The 19479-nt window shown below is 39.1% G+C and overlaps 1 protein-coding gene across 4 annotated transcripts in view; it reads right to left on the minus strand.

Annotated features, from left to right (window-relative positions):
• GLRA2 (glycine receptor alpha 2) overlaps positions 1-19479 on the minus strand; it is a 119636-nt gene that overhangs the window by 14139 nt on the left and 86018 nt on the right. For all 4 annotated transcript variants that reach the window (XM_085550511.1, XM_015886723.3, XM_085550517.1 and 1 more), the window contains one exon: positions 12013-12162. In XM_085550511.1, the coding sequence (XP_085406637.1) occupies positions 12013-12162 (150 nt within the window). The remainder of the gene's footprint in view (positions 1-12012; positions 12163-19479) is intronic.

Consider the following 19479-nt stretch of genomic DNA (forward strand, 5'->3'; position numbering starts at 1 on the left):
AAAAGCAATCCCAAACTCCAGTATATAGAAGTAATAAAAGAACCAGAGCACCTTAAATGAGCTCTCGTTTATTTTGGGAAATACATCCTTTGTGCAAAGTCATAGAAAAAAAGAGTCTTTATTTACAGTTAGAGAGCAAGACATCATTTTCTATGCCTGCAAAAACTGCCCTCCTTGGAATTTTTATTATTCTCTGTAACATTCCTATGTGGTTCCTATGAAAAAGTACATTAATATCTCCACAATGTGAGTATCCAGCACAGGTAACAGTAAGGGCAGAATAATAAAAGACCAGCCCATTAGTGGCAAATACAGAACTAACTCCACTGTAGGTCATGATAGATAAATCTAGGACATCCCTAAAATAAGGAACAAAATGACAGTGCTGAAAAATATAAAAGAAAAGCGAAAAAAGAAAAAAGAAAAAAGAAAAGAACTACAACTAGCTAATTGATTTGCTTTTCTGTAGGCTCTGAAGCCAATGGAAAAGATAAAGGCATGGTACAGCAGAGGTGACTTAGTGTTTCATGATATATATTTTTTAATATCGGGAGCACTTAACTCTGTTTTTCCCCATTGTATTTTCTTCCATGCTTGGAAGGACTAAGGGCCACTGATAGCTCACCAACCGCCATCTAAGGAAAGTGGAATGGCGAGATGAACCAGGGCTTATGCTGAATTCCTCAAGTACGCTAAAATTGTTCTTGCTCTTGTTTGTATTGTTTTACGAACAAGAGTTCATCAGAGCAGGAAAGAAAATGCAAACACAGAATATGAGTCACATAACTAGCACTCCTTTTTCTTTCAGCTCCACTCTCCTTACAGTCACAGTCACCAAACTCTGTATTACTTTGTTCATTACAAATACCAACTGTATCCTGTGAATATGCATTGCAATTTGCAAAACCATTAGTCATCCTATTTCCTTTTATCCATTATGTTGCTTTGGTTATTTCTATTTCTTCATTAACCTCAAAAAATATATTTCTCCAGTGACAGGACCCTTTCATTACACACAATCCTGGCTGTTCCAATGGCCACATGTACTCCTGGTTGCACAAATGCTGAGGAGCTAACACTAACAACTCATAGCAAGTTTACAGGAGCTTTTTAAATAATTCATAAATCATCACAATTGAACTGACTGCTCTATTTATAAATAGTAAAGGCTACTCATCACAAAAATATCTCCTCTGGCTTAGAAGAACCTTGAGTTGCAAAGTCCTAGGGCCCAGGAAGATATACTGAGGACATGACTTCCTTCCGCGTTGACCTCGGGACCTCCTCCTTCAGCACCAACCACAGAACAAGCCCTGCATTAGACAGAGACATGTTCTAACACAAGGTGCCTTTATGTGGTTATATCATCTCTGGATGGATCTTGCCACAGTGAAAAGAAGAAGCTGTTTGCTAAAGAGCTCCCTCCTGTAATAAAGATCTATTATTTCTACCCTTTCCTCACTCAAAACAGATTTTTATGGCATGGTGAGAGGTTTGACTATTGCCAAATTAGAAGGGTAAGCTGAAAACAAGTGCTACAATGAAGTACACATTGACTGGGCTGAAAAGCCAAAAAGCAGATTTGAAAACTGGGTCAGGTGAGCAACTAAGCTAACTTTGGTAGGCCAGGGTTGAGAAGTAATTCAAAAAACAACACAAACAAACATAGCTGTATGCTATGATAATTTTGAAGAAAAAGGAAGTAGCAAAGGAAAAAAAATAAGAAACAACAAAATCACATTGGTTTTGTTTGGGAAATCATTAATAGTACTGCTGGTGAGACTTCCTGGCTAGAGTGAGAAGCATGATAAGAGGCACAGAGAGAGAACTAGAATGAATAAATTCAGGCAACCTGAAGCCTAGGCATGGCAGGACATACCAGAGCCTGGGGAAAACTGGCTATTATCAGGTAGACAGGCACAAATGAGATCCAGTGACCTGTGCAGGAATAACAGTGAAAGGGAGAATAATATCTAAAGTATGTTATGCCACCTCTGCTTTTTCCCTTTAGACACAAGCACTTACATACACAATGCCTGTGGAAGGACCTGTTTGCTAGAGTATTATTGGACTTTATGGTCTAATAAAAAACAGCAGTTGAATAGCTGCCTAATTTGCCATTGTTGCTCTGTAAAAGTACAAGCACCTGCAAAACTTGAAGGAAGGCAATTTTATTCTGTGAAAACCTCAGGAATGCTACAGAAAATACTGATACAGCTTATTGATGGAGCTGAAAATTTTATAAGCCAGTGTAGAAAGTCATTCTCTGAAGACTTGAGTACCCACTCTTTGGTATAAATATCTGTAAACACAAGAATGCTGCCTGAGTGTCACATGGGATGCCTTATGACAGTGGTACGGTCATCAACATGGAACACTTATGCTTGTTAGCACTGTCATTGCATATGCAATTACACATGGTAGCATAAATATACAACTTAATTAATGCAATTAGGTGCATAACGGTTAAAACAATAGTATTAGACCTCAATAGTATTGGACCTCAACACCATGAATGTGGTCAAACTTTAGTTTTTTCAGTGATATCTATTGTACAGCTTTTATCTGTGATAAAGAAAGCAAGAGTAAGTTAACAGAAAGTAGACAGATGGATGTCTTGGAGTGTTTGTGCTAGAGAACATCAGGGCTACCTCAGTGCAGCTAGCACTGTGAGGCTGAGGAGGAAACACAAAACTTGCTTTCCTGAATGAAGTTTAAGAGCTCACAGTTGTGGAACTCAGATAATCCCTAATGAACACAGTTTGTGGTCTCCACTCTTAATTAGCTATTCGTTTGACAGATGAAGATTACAGAGCACCTGAAGGCAAGTCTCCATCACCAGCCTGCATGGGAGGGCTGAACAGAAAACAAACAAGTCAGATACAGGCAGGGCACTTCCACGTCACTAGCAGAAAAAAAACACTTCAGAAAATTTTGCAGACAGCAAAGCAAAGAGAGTGAGGTGAAAATAAAGACTTTCTGACTCCTTTGGATTTGTATCATGATATCACAGTGAAATTAAAACACAGTGTCAGAACAGCTGCACTTAAGCAAGTGGATTATATGCGTGTATGTACAAATGAACACACGGTGTTTCTGTGTTTTCAAAATTACACACACAGGATACAAGTTTAATGACTCAGAGAGCTATGCAACTCCTCAAATAGAAGTTCCAGGCTTGAGGCAGAAATTCAAAGATATAATTCTGGAATTCTGTTGGTCCACACTTTTAGGTAATCACAGCAGCCTTTTCTGACCTTTCCAATCTGTTAATGTAAGAGCAAAAACACTCTGGCATTCAGAATGCCAGACAAACAAAGCCAAACACAGGAAAACCGAGCTTACCAATGAGAACACCAGGAACACCTACTTGTCACTAATCTTGAAAATAAAGAAGTGTTGGGTGGGCAGAACAAGGGCTTTGCCAGCTCTGAAATGCCATGAGAACATCCCAATTGCAGAGAATGGAAATGGATAAATTCTTAGTGACCTGTGGCAAGACTTGGCAAAGACTTTTCAAATGCTTCTGGTTTGAAATAAATGAGGATTTGGTGAAGAGAGCGAGCACTCAGACTACTTGGACCTTCCACTGTATCTCTTCCTAGACCCTTCCTTGTGCAGTAGCAAAAGAAAATTTCATTTCCTACCACCCACTCCTAGTTGGACAATTGCTTCTTTTCTGCAAGATGAGAGATTAGTGTTACTGGAAAGACAATATTAAACAAACAACAACTAAAAGCCCTTTTTGAGGATTACCCAAATACAGATAACCATGTTTACACTGAACAGCATTTTTCTCTAGCAGTGGGTCAAGTGAAATTAATATGTCTGATCATTACATCAAACTAAAAATGTCAGTAGCTGTTTCTGACCAATCAGTTTCCTATAAGCAACAATTACTGCCTTTAAAAAGGAATTACACTCTAGTTAAAAAAGGAAAAAATAAGAGTGAGTGTGAGAGAGAGAGATACAGTATACTTCAACACCTCTTTTTTAGAAGTACTGTGAAAACTGGGTTTTACTGGAACCCATTAAGATTTTCAGACCTTGAAACAGCATGAGGTTTCAACAGTCTATTTAATACAATTTGGTTTTGCACAATGTCATTTGGACAACATCATTACAGAAAGCTTCACAATTAATTACATTCAAATAGCAGCTTCTATCCCCAGTGGAGAATAGGATTAATTGGGTCAGATGTAAATATGCGTTTCATGGATCCCACTGAACACTTGCCCATCTCACCAATTTACCCTGTAATTTGATGCAACTGGTGTGTTATGCTCTGGAGATGCACAGAGCAAGTACGGTAGCAAGTCAGGTTGGAAATACAACAACGTCAATATTCTTAGCCAGTATTACATTTGGCTCTAAAAGTATGACCCTTTCATTCTGTTGCAGAAGCACTAATTTGTATTTATTCATGTTGAAATTCTCTTCTGTTGAATATAAAACTTAGGATGGAATTCTAAAGGATATAAAGCACTGTGATCAGCATGGGATCAGAAGTTGTTCCCCTCCCTGATATCTTTACCTTCCCCTTAGAACTAACCAAACCTTCATTGAGAAACCCCGAGATTAGACTCTTGTTTGTTCCAGATTCTGGGCAGTAAAAGACTAAATATAAGTTACGTATGTGGGTTTAACAAAGTAGCCAACATGGGAAAAACCTTGACCCTCTGTTGGCAAACCTCTTTTTATGACCAAAATCTTGAGACCTCGATGTATTTTATTGCTTTCTGGAGTCTCAGGAAGGGACATTTCAAGTTAAGTGTACTCCTTCAGTCTTCTTCAGTTTTGATCATCAAATGATTTTTCAACTTTTTTTTTTTTTTTCATTGAATTTTTCATGAAATAAGGTAGACCAGAACAGATTCAATGAAAGAATCACTGTATCTATAATAATCCAGAAAACACAAGTTTGTGCCTATGTCAGGTGGTTCTTAAAAACAAAAACAAAACACTTCTTGTTGCTTTAAAGCATCAAAAATAAGAACACTGATTCCTGGCTCTTTTTAGTTTCCTCTGCCCTATTTTTGGTTTGCACTCTCCCCTAGGTATAATAAAAAATGAGACATTTGCACCCAGCTGGGGAGTACCTTTCATGAGCTGGAAAACTGCAGAGTTCATTTCTGGCGTATTTCCTGCTGTTCTTGAGTAACTACTAGGACAAACTCACTCCAGTGAATTGCAAACTTCAGTCCCCAAGGCTTGTCAGTTCCAACCTGATCTTTTCAGCCACTTCATACTGGGTAGGTACAAGAGAGGACTTGGAGCTTCTAAAGCAAGAGTAACACTACTGAGCAAACAATAAAACTCTATCAGGTACACCTACAAGCTTCTCCAGTCTAATCTGTCCCAGGTGGCACAGCATACAGCTATTTCATAGTTCCAGATCTGAAATCTTGTGACTTTATTATTCTGCAGCCTCTTTAAACTTAGTTCTCTGACCCTTACGTCCTATTTATATCTTAATAATAAGGAATCATGTACTTTCAGGCTGGTCAGTGTAAGTCTTTATAGTGCGCGATGTCCTGGCTGCTGTTTTGGAGTAGCATCTGGTCCCTCCAGAGTAATTATCTTTCCCCTTCTCCCAGAGGATACTCTGTGTTGCCCCACTCTGATCATTTCAGTGGATACTAAGGTTCACCATTTTGCAGTCTTATTAACTCCCCATCATCTGTTCTTCACTGATCTGGTGTCCACTAGCTATAGCCTGCCTTTAATTATAGAATGCTTAATGCACCCTATATCTGAGATCCAATAGGGTCTCAGAGTTCTCTCCTTGAAAATATGACCATCCTTTTTTCCCTCTATGTCTTAGTTTCAAGTGAAAAAAAAAAAACAAAAAACACACAACAACACAACACAGTTCAACATCATGAATCATCTGAAGCTACATTACCCATTACTCACAAAAACTTCTTTAACGTGAGTTTTCCCAGCTTTCTTCCTCCTACACTACTGTAAGGAAAACTTGAATTCCATTTTTCACAACACTTATGAACATTCCCTTACAAACAAACAAACAGGTTCTCCGTTCCACTTTGCCTCTTTGTCTATGTTTGTTTTTTTACTGGAAAATCTGCATTTCCAGTAAGCTTAGTCTGTTATGCTGATTACACAGCAGATTCCACCCCCATGGCTGAACACCTTCTTTCCCTACAGACTGCTTTTCATTTTAGGACTCACTGTTATGTGAGTCTTTTGGCTCATGCCTAGAGCTAGCCTAAGGATTTCTATTAAGGTGTTCTTCTAGTTCAAAACGATGCTTTTGTTTAAATGTTTGAACTCTCTACAGCAATTCCATTCAATAAATAATAAAGATACTTAGACTGATGTTAACTAGGGCCATTGCTAGCCTATTCACGCTCACAGTAAAAAGGCAAACAAGGACATTCAGATGAATCTGCAAGGTGACACAGCAACATGTAGAAATGTACTGTGCCTATTATTTAACTGGTTCTGTGCAATTGTACAGATTATTTCATCAAGATAAATTATCATTTTGGTTTCTTTACCTTCTGCTGGATTTTTTTTTTTTTCCCTGTGCATTTACATGAAAGTGCTAATGCAATTGCCCCAGAGAAAGAAAAGTAACTTGAATATCTTGAGGGTGTTTATCTACAGCAGAAGCTACCCACTCTTTTATCCGCTAAGTAAGCAAGATGTCAGACAGAGAAAAAGCCATTCAGGCTCGGAATCCTATTTTTCACAATGAAGCTCATGTGTTAGAGCTCACTCTGTGTGCACCAAAAATAGCTCAGCAAGGAGGGCTTTCCTTGAGCACTTCCATTATTCACATGATGCGGCATCTTACATAACACACGCCCTGCACGTTATCCCACCGAGTGCTGTACACACAGATGCTAGCAGACAAAAATTTCCATTGGGGACAGTAGTACTGAGTGTTTTAAAAGCAAAGGCAGGTTGTGATTTTTTTAGCTGACAGGTCTAGGAAATAGAAAATCATCTGAGTTTCTGACAGAGGGATTTTGGTGCGATTAAAACAGCAGACAGCTTTTAAAAATAGCAATTGTTCAATATGCATTTCTTCTCCCTTTTGGAGATGGAAATATTTGATCACCTTGACGTGGTAGCATTTTTTATTGGTGGGTACCTGTGTGCAGCTCTATCTAGAGATCGGCAGTTCTCTTGACTGTTTGGCCAGGTGCTGCCTCCTTCACTTAGTAGAGCTATCGTTTGCTGCTGTAATCACTAAGTCTCAGTCCCAGCTCTGTCATTTGAAAACACCATTTGTGCCTCCCTCTGCTAATCTGCATGCATCTGAGCCCCCCTGGTTGCAGCACAGTTATTTGTATTGCTTCATGTTCCCTACACATGAGATTAAATTCTCTCACAGCCTCCAGCTGCACAATTTTTGTTCAAGCTGCCAAGTATTGCTTTTAACACTAACACTCCCAAACTTCACCCCTACTCTTGGTCACGGTGTAATTTATGAAGTCATCTTTGAGACACTGGTATGAATACTAGTGTACTGTGACTCATTTTGACTACTGATCATATAACATAATAATTACTGTTTTCCAAAAGAGATGATTGAGCCTACATAAACAGAGCTCTGCTTCACTAGAAACTCATCATTTTGAAGAATAACCAAATCTTCTGTGATTATTACAAATAATATTTTAAAAAGAAGTTGTTTTCCTTCAGGTGATCTGGCACTAAGCAAAATTAGACTTCAATATAATGCAACTGTATTACATCCTCCATGTCACTAGACTCATAGCTTTTGCAGCTTGTACTCTCCCTATACAAAAAGTAATATCATATTGTACAGCAAATAAACAACCACTTCTCTCAGCAGTGAGGTAAGGCTACTGTTGACTGCATTTCATTGTGAGCAGGAAGACTACACAGATCTTTAGGACGAGCATTGAGTATTTCTTCCAACAGAAAAGAAACCGTGTGGAAAATGCAGACTGGTTGAAGAGTTTAATTCCTTATGTAAGGTGTCAACAGTTGTTTCTAACACTTGGATGGGTCAATTGTTCAGCTGTAATTACAAGTTTTGGACAGTCAGTAGTACAACCTAAACTCTCCCAGAGAAGAATTAACCTTCCTGACTTCTGACAGTCTCAGATTTCTTCTGCTTTCATACAGTGCTCAGGAGGTCACAACACTATGAGGAACACAACACAGAAGTAACAATAATGAAAGAAGGGATGTAGGCTTACAGAACTACGAACAGTTTTGAGGATCAATCTACTTAATCCAGGAATCTTGACCTGGCATGGCTTCTTCAAACTAGCTCTGAATAATGCAGTGTAAGTACTAAACCACCCCCCTTCTCTTCTGCCTCTTCTTGACTATGCCACAGTCATTCGCCTGTGACTTTTAGGTTTGAATTCTCCATAAGCCCTTAGCTCAGTGAGCAATAACTCCGGGAGCCACACACCCTGCTTTTGAGGTTTCTCATGTGACCACAGGCTATATTCCCTTCTGCAGATAAATGTGTCCTTCTCTTGAGAAGAAAAGTACTAAGCTTCAGCTATAACAGCACTGCTTCAGAAACCTTCACCTCACTAGAGCAAATCGCTTTCATGGTGGGAGTTCTCTAGGGGAAATCAACTACAGCACATCTTCTGCTCTCAGGATTTTGCAGAAAAAATACTACAGAGATTTGGTCCCTCTTTGTGTAGTTCTGGATGTGTGCGCAATACACAATATGAAGAAGCAGAAGAGATATTTCTACCAGTTTTCCACAGGCAGAGAGTAACTGGGTTTTCAATGAACCTAGATGGACTGCTAACACTATGTGACTAATCAGTGAGTCTTTGTTTGGTCTGTTTTTGTAGAGTTATGACACCAGCTTTCCAGTGGCAGCATAGTAATATTGGTTATATCCCTAAAACTTTTGTGCTTATGTTCATTTCTGTATACGGGTAAATGTGATTCTTCCTACAGTAGAAAGAATGCAGAAATAAATGAAGACTCTCTTCTACTGTTTGCTATTGTTGCTCTTTAAGTGAATGATTTATTGTGTTGCAAGCCCTCTAACATAATTTTGCAGTGTAACAGGATCTGTGTTATTTCCTTTGATTTTGAAAGCCAGTAATTCCCCTAGCAGTGAACAAAATCCACTATAATCATCTACATCTTATAATCACATAACTTTACAGACCTTAATCAAAGTAAGAGGCCTAATACATCTCAAAAGCTATTTGGGCAATGATGTTTTTGTTTTGGAAAACCAGGTACTGAAAAATTTAAATTCTAGTCCTCTTCTATTTGAACAAATGGATTTCATTTCTCAGCCACCAGCAGCAAGCAATGAGCTGAACACTAAGCTTGTTTCTCTCTCCATCACTGATTTTATTACTTCCACAACTCACTTGTAATCTGGATCTATCAGCTGCTATCATATTGCTTCAGATCTACACATCATCCTGTGTACAGAATTTCAGCCTCATGTCTCTTCTCAAAACAAGTAGAAAGAAACCAGTAAAATACATATTATTTTTTTTCTCTTCACAAAGTTTAGAACATGACAAGAAGGAACACCGCAGGTTGGCAGTTCAGGAATAAATACCATGCATTTCATTACATGTGCCTAGTTTGGTTGGGATGCAGTCATCTGAAAGATGACACAGTGTGGGATTTTCTATACCAAAGCACTTCCTATGCTCCTGCACCACGCTCGATCCCCTTACTCCCATCCCCCCATATATATGTACAGGGCCAGGGTACAGAATACACATACACTTTGCTTAGGTTTGGAGAAGGAACAGCACATTCCAGCCATGGAAAATAGCAATCATAAGGAAGGGCCACAAGAACGTGCAACATGAAACTGCTGTTCGTGCTGGGGACAGTACTCCATATTTTGTGGGGACATTTTGCAAAGAGAGTGCAAGAGGCTACTAGTGATGTCATGAAAATCATACATTCTGCTGATTTATGACATCATTGCACATACTAAAGCTCTCTCTTGCTTTCTCTTTCTCACTACAGTTTTACCCTCAAACTTGAATTGCCGATCTGATTCACTGTCCCGTAAGCTGATGACTCTTTTCTCTGCAAGCCATTCATGCGCCTCACGGAATCGACGCTTTCATTCCCAACAGTCATAGTCTGTGCCTGTCCCCAGAGTGTCAGCATACATAGCAGCAGCAAGAATAAGAACAGCAAAATGGCAACACAACAACACATACATAACACGCAAAGAGAAGAATGGCTCAGTTAGAGAAGACCATCATGCAAAAACAAAGTGAACCACTTTCAAGGCAAAACAGAGAAAATCAGAAACAGAGAAATACAAACTCAATACAAACTCAATTAAAGAGATGCAGAAAATGCTTCAAAAAGAGATGGCCTCAGCATCATCATTCCCTGTTCTGAAATTTGTGCAACCAGATTCATAGGAAAAATAATAGAAACCCTGTGCAAATAGGTAAGTGTATCGTACATCAAAAGTGTGTTATGCAGTGTTTAATTAGGGAATTGTCCATTTTGTCCATTTTGTGTATAATCAACTGACTGACTTGAGTGGTTTCTTCAGAGAATTGTGTTTAAAGTATCTTTCCCTTGATAGTCACCATAATAACCATTCTGACAGCAGGAAGAATTATGTGATTCTTCCATAATCAGAATCACATAATTTTCAAGTGACATCACTGCCATGCTATTACTTACCAGTAGAAGCTTCTTGGCAACTAGTTCACCTTTGAAGAAGTCATTATACCCCAAACTGAAATTATAGACTCCATACAGCATCTTCTGCTGTTGCAACTGGAAACAAAGGTTTCTGGTGGCAGTGTATGTGTGCCTACACACAAGAAAGCACTTCTATTCCCTCTCAGAATCTGAATGAGAATCTCAATTCATCTGACAACAGAATTAAACTACAGGACAGTACTGGATTGTTTCCCAGAGCATCCATCAAATATTCCATCAGCTACAGAATAATTATTAGACGGACCTGTCAAAACACAAATGCCCTATGCCATTCTTGCTATTCCTCAAGTAAGGAAACCATTATTAGCTACTTGAAACTCATGCGTAGCTCAAGTGAATATTTACTTTGCCTAGCAATTGTTTCTGTGGAGAAGCAAACCAAAATGTTTCTGCTGATACTGAGTTCCTGTGGAACAAATACAGGAAGGATGTAAATGCTACAGTTGTAGGAATTGATAATAAATTGACTAAAATTCAGTTTCATATCTATTCTTGACTTTTCATTTAACAAATAAGAAATCAGGAAAGATTGACAGACTTCCTAAAAATACTTCCAGACTGACATCTACACTTAAAAAAAAGCCTTTCTTCTACATTTCAATTACTGGTATAAAATTTTATAATCATAATACAAAACATTCTCTTGCTAAAAAAAACTGAAGCTAGTATCAGTAATGACATGCAAAATTGCCTTAATCCTTTTCTTTTTCCCAATGGTAATGTTTACTGGTTTTAGCAGGGAAATTCACTGCTGGTTTAGAAGTGAGGGCAGAACTGCTGACCACTCCTACAGGGAACTATGTTAAAGAATCTCCAATTTTAGCAAGAAAAGACACTAGAAAAGACAGGTCTTAAGCATATGCTTGTGTTAGCATTTCTGGATGAATTCAGAGAAATAATAATGTTAGAATGCTGTCTATATCACTGTGTCTAGCTGTTCCTTATCTGTTAGTTGGTGCCATGTAATTAGCAATATTTGGGGATTAGAAGAAAATTTGAGGTCAGTCTAGCCTAAATAGCTAATAAATGTATGGATAAAGGTGCAGCTACTTCAGCAATTTTAAGAAGAGAATAAAATTCTTGGAATAAATGAACAGTCTATTGACATTTATTGATATCTTTTTGAACTGTAAATAAAGCTGTCAGATAATTTTCAACTCCTTCTCAAAGAGTAAATCACACACACACACAAAAAAAAGGCAACGTTATAACGACACTATTCATCAAGGACAAGAACTGAGGTGAGAAATCAACCTGTACATCAAATATGTGGTCAGCGTAAAGTTGGGCATCTTGAGTAAAGGGCAACTATACCTTGTTTTGTCTTCTTTGCCTTCTTCGAAGTCTCAGAAACTCCTTGTGCTGCCGTGAAACGAAGTTGACTGCTGCATATTCCAGTAATGCAGCAAAGACAAACAGAAGGCACACGGCCATCCAGATGTCAATAGCTTTTACGTAGGAGACCTAGAAAGGAGAAGGACATGGCATATTATTTTCCAAACTTCTTCAAAAACTAATGTGAAAAAATAAGCACATTTCTGCGCAGGATGAGATTCAATTGTTTAACAATTCCGTTTTTGGTTGGTTTTTTTTTTCTTTTTGTTTCTTTTGGTTTTTTGCCTCATTGGCTTTCAACAAATAAAATTATCTAACTACTCATGGAAGTGTGTGGTTGCATGTACAAAGAATACACAAATATTATTAGCAACTGCCTTGCACAAGAGAATCAGGGTTTGTCTGAAAAACACAGTTCCTCTCATATACCCCAAAGCCCAGTTTATCAGAAAGAATACGCATATAAAATCTACTCAAAATCCACCCCAGAAGAGTTATATTTATCACCTTTTTTTCCCTTTCATGGAACAAGTATTATATTCATTAACTAGCTTCATTTTCTATCAATAACCTGAAAATAAACTCTGGGTACTGTATGCTGATTGATCTAAGTTCATTCATATATATGTGTTATTCAGTCACAGTCACTTGATCTTTATCTAACAACTCTATAAGTAAAAATAAATCTTCACAGATGTTATCTAGCAGAAATATCCAAATACAAGATGTCTTTGTTCTACTACAAGCCTATTCTGATTCAAGTGGTCCACAATAAAATCAGCTGTATTAAGCACTGCAATGCCACAAGATTTTTATCACATTACTCACACAGCAGGCCAAATATCAGCCAATTAATGAGCTGCACACTATCCATATCAAAGGTACATCAGCCTCCACAGCTACGTTTGGTCTCTGACTTTCTTTGCAGTTTTTAAGCAAAGATCTTATGATTAGGAAACAGCAGGATATCTCTTCTGTTTATCAGGTATTCTATCCAGGGTGGAATTATAATTATCTAACTTTTGTGACTGTGAAGTACATGTGAGCTAGATGCCTAAACTCCTTCGATATAAATAAATCAAGGAATGAAAAGTAATAGGCATTTCTAGGATGCAGTACATCTGAGCTGTTTTAGATGTATACTTTAGGATGAGATGACTAACACCTACTAGCACTTTTTTGTTCTCAGGTCTGTATATAGGAGCTTAGAAAGTCGTGATCTCAGCATAGATGTGTGGGACTTCATGCAGCTGTCTAAATAAAAGCATCACATACTTCCATCAGGAACTTAGCTATCACTTCCTAATCCAGCAGAGCACGAATCTCTGCTATCAAACAAGCTGGTCCTTTGGAGATGGTTCACATACCCAACAGCATTTCAAATGGTATCATCATACTACTGAAATAAGAAAGATGCACTGCACCCATACTCTGAAAAATCATAATCAGCAGGTATATGATTTCAGAATACTACCCTGAGCAGAAACACAGGACTCAGAAATGACAAGAGAACAATGTGTTCTCAGTCTTCCAGTCCAATATTTAGTAGACACATTCTCCAGCAGAGGAGACACTCCTCTAAACCTAGGATGTTTTGCATACTCTGTTAAAAATGATCTTGCTTTCATGCTCATGGCTGCCATTTAATAATGAAGAGAAGTACAACTATCTCAGTAGATTTTTGCTCATGATCATCATGGGCTTGAATGGCACTGTATTTTTAAAACACATAGAACATTTTTTGTTAACATGTAATGAAATACACTGCACTATGTGCTCCAACAAGCAATATGAGAGGAGAAACCAGCATTTAAAACCTTGCAGGAAAGATACAGAGCTCCATTTTGCAGATCCTGATCACTGAACAGGATATTTCAGAGGAGTCAGCATTGCTATTCAGCCTGCATTAGGGAAGCCCATGCTGCTGCCAAGACTATAGTCCACCTCCGCACTGTGGATGGTGCCCACTGCAAGGTTCACAGGACCACATGCCCAGGCTGAGATAAAGAGGAGCATTTAGCAGGCAAAGGTGATACTATGGATCTGTGCCTTTCAATTAGATTCACCGCAGGCATGCAGTTCTCTCACAAGCATAGAAAAATCTTACAAGTTCCTTCTTAAATGAGCAGCTGTGAAATGCAGTGAAAACTCTGCAATATCCAAGACATTCTGTGCCACAGGCTGAAGCTCAGTAGGAATCAACTCACTGTAATTTCTGTAAAATGCAGCTGAGTTTAGGCTGTTTGTTACCTTCCTTGAAGGGGCAGCTTGTTTTCCTTTATGAATGCCTTGAGGAGACATAATAGACATACATAAACAGCTGGACTGTGCTGCCAGAGACAGCACAATGCAGGGAGCTGAAACCACAAGAATCAGCATTTGTGACTGTGCAAATCCTACCCTAGTGGTCTTGTAGCAGTGATGGCAAAATAATAAAGGAAACCCCGAGTTAGACTTCCAGCCACTGACACAGCACTGCCATAAATGGCATACACATTGCTGAGCTAGATGGATTATTTTAACTCCAGGATGCTGGGCTCGGATCATGATATACTTCACAGGTATGTAGCTTGTTTTATTGTTCAGTCATTGCTACACCACAGAACAGCTTTAAGCAAGCAAACAACAAAATTATTTTCAACACTATAAAAATAAAAATACACAAAATTCTATAACAAGCAAAATCAAAATCCTTCAATTCAAATTCTTTTTTATAATTTTATGTGTACATCCTTGGTATGTCTAAAATTCTAAAAGCTAAAAGCTTTCTGCTAAAAGCCTAGAAAGTCTATACTGCATTCTGAAGTAAGATTATTACTAGCCATTCCTGAGCCTGGAAAACAACTGTGTAGATCTTTCACATCAAGGATGTCCTCCTCTGGTGCACATTTCCAGGGAAGCATTAAAGTAGGTGACCAGATTTAGAATGAGCACTTTGATATCTAAAACATACACAAAGTAAAAAAGCTGTAGGCTTAAGGGTCTCTCTCTGCTCTAGCTGAATGTCACCTGTCTTCCTCCCATCCAGAAAGGTCCACAGCCACCAGACCACAGATTGCTCTGAAGCAAACTTCTCCCAGCCACCCCTGCTGAAGCTGCTACACTTTGTATGAAAACACATGGAAATACATCTGTTTAAGGACTGGAAACAGAGCTTTCTCTTCCCAGATATAAATCTTAACCTCTGGAACAATAATTCATTCTCTATCTCTGTGTCCCAGACACACACAGGGACTAAGATGGCCCTATCACAGAGAATTTCATGGTGGCTGCACAATTTCCTCAGGGATATGAGCACCGAAAGGTTGTGAATTTGATCTGTGCACTCCAGGTGAATGCTATAACCACTTGCCTGCCAGATGCTGCAGCTTCTCGCTGCGGCTTCTCACATATGAATGAAATGCCCTTTTCTGGGAGCTCTTCAGCATTTCCCACTTATCTCCACAGGAAACTCCACTCAGCAGGCTCTACACTGTATCTCACTCCTAGATGCTTATTTCTCCTTTGCACTGTGGAAGGAACTTTTCACATCTAATTTTCAGTTAAAAATACTGCTGAGTTACAGTCGTAGGAGCTGGGCTCTGCATTGTCAAATGCTTTGTGATATCAGAGGTACTTTCATTGCTTTGGCAGGTTCTTCCAGCAAGTCCCAAGAGAGTTAGCACACTGTTAGCAGCTATAATTTTTCCCAGATTACAGTCTAGCTTGAAAACTTGCCCAACCAAAAGGCTAACATCTCGTGCTTCAGTAAGGATCTCATCAAACAATACTGTACCTCCAGCTTCCTTAACTATCTGCTTCTTACAGAACTACAATGGTAGTTCTGTAAATTCAAAAACCTTGAATCACTTCTGTCAGGTAGTATCTTGATGTAACCCTGATAGTACATTGTCTTCACTTACTTTGCAATAATTTGAAAAGCAATTGTTAGGAAAATTGGTGTCATCCAGCACTGCCATGTTCATAAAGCACAAGAAGATTTCCTTGCCCTTTTCTTTCTTTAAGTAGCTTATCTGTTTATTTTTATTCATTTATTTATTTATTTTGAGGAAGATGTGGTCAGTTAGGGATCTAATTACTCTGACTAATAAAAACATAAATTATCCCAATTACTGAGTTGCTCCAAATAATTTAGGGTCAGATGTTGAGGGTATATTTCAGAGTAAATTTGTCTGCATCGTTTGCCAAGCTTGATAAAACTGAGCACAACAAATGTGACAAAGAGACTCCTTTCCCTTAATGTTTTTCCCCATTTCTTTTTCTTTCATGTCCACTGTGTAAATAAAAGAACATTTGGTGCTCTGTACAGCATTGCTGCATTACCAATGACCTCACTAAAGTTCCTGGAAACAAAAGCCTAAGGAGGATTACATTGTTCATGAAGGTCTTGTAAAGATTAAATCTTCCACTCTTCCAGGACCTTTAATCGTAACACTGTGAATCTCTCATGTCTTCTCTGTATCTTTCTGAATATAGCCATGCATCAAAACCAGAATGAAGCACTCTATTGTGGAGAGAAGCTGAGGGAAAATGTGGTCATGGGTCCTGCAATTCAGCAGCTGTCATTTGTTGACATTTGTGAGTCAACCCAAATGTGAGCTCTATTTCTGCTACAGCAGAAGCCTCTAGAGACAACTGCTTTATCACTATGATCCAGTCTAACAGGTGCAAAACAGGAATAAAGACACTTCGCTCCCCATGTTCAACTCTGAGAAAATAAATTCAAAAATCAGTGTAAAGTTCTTGTGAAAAGAATCATATATTCACTTATTTTGTTTGATAAGATCTCATGAAAAGAATCTTTGAGATGTGATATGAAGACTAAGCCCTCTATTTTGTACAAGGAAACAACATCACAGAATCACAGAATCACAGAATTATCTAGGTTGGAATAGACCTAGAAGATCATCTAGTCCAACCTTTACCAATACTTCCCAGCTAAATCATATTAATCAACACAACATCCAGACGTTTCTTGAACACTCCCATGGTCGGTGACTCCACCACCTCCCTGGGCAGTGCATTCCAATGCCTGACTACCCTTTCTGAGAAGTAATATTTCCTAATGTTCAGCCTGAATCTCCCCTGGTGCAGCTTAAAACCATTTCCTCTAGTTCTATCATTGATTACACGAGAGAAGAGGCCAACCCCCAGCTCATCACAACCTCCCTTCAGGAAGTCATAGAGAGCAATAAGGTCTCCCCTGAGCCTCTTCTTCTCCAGGCTGAACAATCCCAGCTCCCTCAGCCTCTCCTCATAAGGCCTGTGCTCCAGACCCCTCACCAGCTTTGTAGCCCTCCTCTGAACACATTCCAGGGCCTCAATGTCTTTCTTGCAGTGAGGGGCCCAAAACTAAACACAGTACATCCCTCAACAGTGGAATCAAGTGCACCCTCAGCAGGACTGTGGGTAACACCAAGCTGTGGGGTGTGGCTGACACATCATAGGGACAGGATGCTACTCAAAGGGACCTAGGAAGGCTTGAGCAGTGGGACCAGGTCAAACTCATGAGGTTCAACAAAGACAAGTGTAATATCTTGCATGTGGGTCAGGGCAACCAATACAAACTGGGAGATGAAACAATTGAGTGCAGCACTGCCAAAAGTGCTGACATAAGCCAGTAGTGTGCCCTCACAGATGAGAAAGCCACCTGCATCCTGGGCTGCATCAAAAGATGTATGGCTAGCAGGGATATGGATATGATCCTGCCCCTCTACTCTGCACTGGTGAGACTTCATCTGGAGTACTGCATCCCAGTTTGGTGTCCTCAGTACAGGAGAGACATGGACCTGTTGAAGCACATCCAAGAGGGTGCCACAAAAATCATCCGAGGGATGAAACACCTCTTCTACGAGGACAGGTTGAGGGAGCTGGGGCCATTCAGCCTGGAGAAGAGAAGCCTCCAAGGAGACCTGATAGGCTTCTTTTTTAGTATCTAAAGAGGGGCTGTAAGAAAGAAGGGGACAGGCTCTTTAGTAGGATCTGTTGTGACAGGACAGGGAAAAATGGTTTCAAAATAAAAGAGGAGGGATTCAGATTGTATACAATATGGGTGGTGAAGCATTGGCACAGATTACCTGGAGAGGTGGTGGATGTCCTGTCCCTGGAGACATCCAAGGTTAGTCTGGATGGGGCTCTGAGTACCCTGATGTAGCTGTAGGTGACTCTGCTCATTGCAGGGGGTTGGACTAGGTGGCCTTTTAATGTCCCTTTCAATCAAATGATTCTATGATTCTGTGATTTTTCAAATGAGAATTTTTTGTTCCTACTGGGAATTTTATGATTTCTCCCATGCATTAGAAGAATTTATTGGGAAAAGAGTCAGAGATGTTTTCAGATTAAAAATGTAGAAAGAGAAGAAAGTAACATTTTAAAGAAAAGTTGAAACAAGGGTTAAGTAAAAATTCCTTCCAGTACTAGAAACTGATGTTGTATTAAATTTCATTTTAGTTTTTCAAACCAAAGCTCTTTTATGAAATTATGTTATCATAAAACTTGAACTGATAAAGAAATGGATAGCTCTTTCCAGTATGTCAGCTTAAAATAGCTGAAGCTAGAAGCACCAGCCCTGTTTTTGCCACATTTTACAGGTAGAAAAGTTTCTAAATGAAGAACATGTTGTCTGTATCTTCTTTTTCTTTTACTGTTTTTATGGATCTTCACACATATGTTTCAGTACCATGAAATATCACCATACAAAACAAATTTATTTCAGAAAATGCAAATCACTATCCCAGATCTAAACATTCAGGAATTTTGTACTATTCTGTTGTTGCCATGCTTTCCAGTTAATTATCCTTCACACTCTTCAAATGTAAAGGGTCACAGTTGCCATGAAATACCTAGTCTGATCAGATCAGCAAGACTTCCTACTTTAGTGAATATCATGGGATAAAAGAGTTCTATCAGCTTTGAAATCAAAGGGATAGATCCCCCTGTAAGAAAGCCTTCATAAAACATTCAAGCAAGACAAATGAGGCAACTACCCACCGTGGCTGCCTTTCAGACCTGTACTCAAAGACATAGGTTTCCGGAGAACAGTAAGAAGACAGAACATCAGGACTGGTTTTGCTGCTGGGATCTCCCTCTTCTACATTCAGTGATGTACAAGCTCCCTGGAAATCCAGGAAAAGTCCTCTAGGCCAAAATAATATGCTTTCCTTTATTTACCTTCTCTGTGGAAAAACTATGTGTTCAGAGAGTGATAGAAACTAGGCCAATTTTTCTTGGCTTAGCTTGCTCAATCTTTGGCTCTAACCCAGAGAGTACCTTCAATTAGGAACTGGAGCTCTGCCTGGGCTCAGGAGCAAGTACATGAGCTGCAGAAGCTTCTTGACCCCTTCTACTTCATCAAAAATATGGCAGAAGGTAAGAACAGCAGGAAGAGGATGAGGTCATCTTTGTGTTGCTTATACACACTTGCGGTGCTTACACCCACTATGACAC

Source organism: Coturnix japonica, chromosome 1 (genome assembly GCF_054131305.1).
Source record: "Coturnix japonica strain WE chromosome 1, WE-NBRP24, whole genome shotgun sequence".
Taxonomy (NCBI): Eukaryota; Metazoa; Chordata; class Aves; order Galliformes; family Phasianidae; genus Coturnix; species Coturnix japonica.